The following is a 4,722-nucleotide window of genomic DNA, read 5'->3' as shown; positions in this document are numbered from 1 at the left end:
CCATAAATATATCTTGACCAAATACTTTTAAACAATTGTATATATGTATATGAATTTCTTTTTAATCATCTCAACGCTAAAGACATTTGAAGTGAAGATGAATCTTATAAATATACATATGCCATCATAAACCTACATTAATTAAAACTTTTTTGAACATAAAGGGATTTGTATCTCTATTTCTTTTAGATATTTCTTCATATTTAATTAGATCCAAAGTTAAAATATACCTACAATGGTAAATATTCAAGTTCGCGAGGACTCAATTATATATAAAACCTAGAAATAAACTTGAGTTGCCCTCACATAAGGAATAAGATGAGTGTTCTATATATATATATACCCACCATTGCAAAAACGTTTTTACTCAAAAGAGTTTTATCTCAATTTCTATTTTATTTTCGTGATGCTTAATAGATCCATAGTTAAAATAAATCTATAATGGTGAAATCCAAGTTAGTCTCAATTCAATTATATAAAGACTAAAATTATGAATATCTAAATATAAAATTATGGCTACCCAAGTTAATTGTGATTCAATTATATATAATCCAAAAATAAGCTTGATTCATATGGATGTTAACGATGTTCTTGTTGAATGTGGTTTAAGCATGGATCTCATTTCTTATATTGGACTAATTAGTATGCCAATTTTAAAGCGATATCTAGTGTTGTTCTTGATGAGCGAAGAAAACTTCATTTCTATCCCTTCTAAGACTTCATTTCTATCCCTCCTTATATAGGTAAATCAAGATTGAACACCCTCTAATTTAATGCTTGGTAAATCAAGATTGAATACCCTCTAATTCAATGCTCCATCACCTCATTTATTAATTTTGATAACACCATAAAACTAATAGTAATGGATGAAAATCTTGCCTAATATTCTTCTTATTTTTACCTTTATTTAAGGCATTGATACTCTCCTTAAATAAGCATAAAAAGACAACCATGATCATATATTATATACTTTAACTAAGAATAAATTTTATTAAGACCTTTTTCACTCCGTACAATATTTTACTAAAAACTATATTAATAATATTCCACATAATCAATAAAAAATATATTAATCATAATTTAAATTTATCAAATCAAAAAAATATATTAATCATAATTTAAATTTGACTTATTATTTCAACACCACCATAGTGTCATTAAACCATAACCTAATAAACAATAATATTAATTTTTTTTTTTAATTTTTTTGATATTTATCCTTTTAATAAATATATATAATGATTAACAATAAATATTAGATATTTAAATTAATGATTATTTATTACATAGGCATAGCTAAGTCCATGCATCATAAATGTAAATGTAATATTAATAAATTAAATTATGGAAAATGCATTTATCATATTGATTATCAAAATCTCCACGTTACCCGATATATGTGTTTAATAAAGAGATCAAAATAAATAAATAAATAAATCCATTTGTGGTAAATATTGGGCACAGCCTATCGGTCACAAAACCCATAATTAATTTAAAAATGGGGAAAATAAAACACACACAAAGGTACACGACTCCCCAGAGCCCAAAGGGAAATCTATCCATACGAAGAAACTTTAACATAACGGCCTCTGAGCCGCGTGAAGTTGGAATTATATCGACATTCCCAGTTTTGGCCGACACACAGACAGGCAAACGCACAATTGGAAGCCCAGCGGAGGCGAGGCAGGGCAGGGAAGTAATGGTTTTCGAGCTCGAAGACTCCTCCTGGATTCAAAGAATGGGCAACAATGTCACCACCAACATAAAGACTGCTCTCAGCTTGGAGCCCAAAGGGAAAAAGGACCACAAAACGGAAAAACCCAGAATCGGCATCCTGTCCTTCGAGGTCGCCAACGCAATGTCAAAGGCCGTGCAGCTCTGGCAGTCACTTGGCGACCAAGAAGTCCACAGGCTTCGAACCGAGGTCCTCAAATCAGAAGCAATCACGTATCTGGTCTCCGATGACGATAACTATTTACTGGGCCTCGCCTGCGCCGAGAAGCTGGAGGATCTCAACCACGTGGCCACGGCCGTTTCCAGGCTCGGCAAGAAGTGCCAGGAGCCTGCCTTGCAGGGCTTCGAACACGTCTATAACGATTTGCTGAGAGGTAACATCGATGCTAGGGCTTTGGAGTTCTTGATTAAGGACATGGACAAGAAAATAAAAAAGATGGAAAGATATATTGCTGCCACGGCGAATCTTTACCAGGAATTGGAGGTTCTCACGGACCTTGAACAGTCTGCAAGAAAATTGCAGATGAATCTTCACAGGCAGAGTAATGGAAATTGCAGTAATGGGGGTGGTGGTAATAATAATTGTAATGGGCAGAGGGATTGTGGTGTTGGAGGTGCGTATTATCAGCGCAAAATTGTGTGGCAGAGGCAGGAGATTAAGCATCTGCGGGACGTTTCGCTCTGGAATACTACTTACGAGAAGGTTGTTGGTCTCCTCGCAAGAACGGTATGTACAATTTATTGCAGAATTTGCTCTGTTTTCGGTTCTCAGGCTCTAGCTTCGAACTCAGTTAGTCTTCCCCCGCAATTCTATGATGATGATGATGACGATGAAGATGACGATGATGATGATGTGGGGAATCGGTATCCGTTCATGTCTGGCCCTCTCGAGCACCATGGACGGAGTCCCATGTCGATGTCGAGAGAGGGAATGGGTCATTGTACCACCAGGGAAATTCGATTTGCCTCTGGTCCTCTAGAGATGTCTCCCGCGGAAGCGAATTGGGGGCGTAGATCGGGTCCGATCCTAAGTAGGACAGGTTCTAGGAAAGGTTTTCAGCACAAAGATCTCGGTTCAGGACCTAACGGGGAAGCTCAAGCTAGTGTTTCTGGCAGCCGGGAAGCTCAAATTAGTGTGTTTGGCGGCCGGGGTTCGAGTCCTGGCAGGTTGTTCAAGGAATGCTTGAATTTAAATGCCCATCATCCACCGAAGCGTCGGAGTTTGTATGTCGAAGGCGCTGTAACCTCGAAGCCTTGTAACATAGAATCGAGATATTGCGATACAACGACGACATCGGCATCGACATCGACATCAGGACACAGAGGGCCTGTTTCTCAAACTGAAGGCCTGCCTGCAAGTGGACCTATAAGGTATCTGCACTCTGGTCCTATCTATAAGAAATCTCCAAATACAAGGGCACAGTTTGGTTCTAAATGTAAGAAGCTAATTCATGCACCGCCGTCTACTCTTGGAGGTTCTGCTCTTGCTTTACATTATGCCAATGTGATTATCCTTATTGAGAAGCTGGTACGCTCCCCCCATTTGATTGGTCATGATGCCAGAGATGATCTTTATCAGATGTTGCCGACGAGCGTGAGAGTGGCGCTGAGGTCCAGGCTCAAGTCTTATGCAAAGAATTTAGCATCCACAGTCTATGATGCACCTCTTGCAGCTGATTGGAAAGATGCTTTAGAAAGAATATTGGGATGGCTGGCCCCACTGGCACACAACATGCTTAAGTGGCAGTCTGAGCACAATTTTGAACAACAGCAGGTTGTTTCCCGGACCAATGTTCTCCTGCTGCAAACACTTTATTATGCAGATCAGTTAAAGACAGAGTCCACTATCACGGAGCTTCTTGTTGGTTTGAATTACATCTGCAGATACGAGCAGGAAGTCAGTGCCAGTGGTTTGATGGAGTGCAGCAGTCAAGAGTTTGATGAATATTTAGAGTGGCATTGTAGTACCTAAAAGAAGGGTACGGATCCCCTTTGATGTCCAGAGAACAATTTTTGCAAAATGACTTTCAGCCACAAACAGGCCCTTACAGGTCAGGACTTTCGTCATCGGTATCATATTGATCCTTACAGACCGGGCCAGGTTATTTGGAGGATTGTTTTTGGATGTTGAAAATGATTTTATAATTTCACTGTACTCTGTTCTTGGATGTTCAAAATGCCTTTTATAGATTGTATGAGTATAATTTGTTGACATATTCTTTTCTTCTGAAAAGATAGAGCATTGCTTTCGTGCTCTAGGTCATACGCGCAAATTGGTTATAATCAGAATGCCAATTGAGGGCAGCTTTCTTTTCCAGCAGGTTCTCGCCATGGGGATCTGATGTTGAAAAGACACATGTTACAGATTTGCTAGAGTATTCTTATACTCGGCTGGCAAATATGTTATGTACATTGAGTTGGAATTCCCTCAATTGGAGGGTGTAGTGGAGGAATTGAAATAAAAGATTCTATCTTTCTACAGGTTGCCTTGGCATGTTTGTAAATTGAAGTGAGTGGTCTTTTGTCTAACTGATTTGATTCTCGAACTTGCGTCATATTACGTAGATAAATTTTCATCTTAGTCTGTCATAAGCTTATGTACCTTCCAAGCACATGGAAGTTATGGATTACGCATAGTTCAGTTATTAATTATCGGCTCGCTAAACTGAAATAACCATTCAAACCTTCGATAAATGTATTGATATAACATTAGATTTCATAAGCAAAATTGAATGAAGCCTTTGTATGTTCAAGAAACTTATATGTCTCATCCTTTTAAACCCTATCATGACAAACAAAATAATTTCTATAATTACTTTTATAACCACCAACTTGGAGAATAAGACATCATAAACAAATGTATGTTCACTGAAATGAAACAAACACAGTAAGCCTTCTCTCCTAGAAGATTGGCTACGTACTTAAGAAGGAAATGAAAAAAAATGCAAAGCAGTATTGCTCTGCATGAGTAAACTCTACCCAAGGAAA

General features: G+C 37.9%; 1 protein-coding gene across 1 annotated transcript; it reads left to right on the top strand.

Moving 5' to 3' along the window:
* The first annotated feature begins 1,537 nt into the window (after positions 1-1,537).
* LOC149148668 (uncharacterized) lies at positions 1,538-4,213 on the top strand. Its single transcript, XM_089439504.1, has one exon. It carries the CDS (start codon positions 1,700-1,702, stop codon positions 3,704-3,706), a length of 2,007 nt encoding a protein of 668 aa, XP_089295630.1. The 5' UTR covers positions 1,538-1,699; the 3' UTR covers positions 3,707-4,213.
* The last annotated feature ends 509 nt before the right edge of the window (positions 4,214-4,722 follow it).

This window comes from Pinus tabuliformis, chromosome 9, assembly GCF_031772625.1.
Source record: "Pinus tabuliformis cultivar Carrire ecotype Pingquan chromosome 9, CPIR1, whole genome shotgun sequence".
Lineage (NCBI taxonomy): Eukaryota > Viridiplantae > Streptophyta > Pinopsida > Pinales > Pinaceae > Pinus > Pinus tabuliformis.
Note: the sequence above shows the minus strand (reverse complement) of the source record. Positions and strands in the feature narration are given on the sequence as shown.

Excerpts from the sequence above, each read along its gene's own strand:
- LOC149148668 (XM_089439504.1), top strand. The coding sequence starts at position 1,700 with ATGGTTTTCGAGCTCGAAGACTCCTCCTGGATTCAAAGAATGGGCAAC.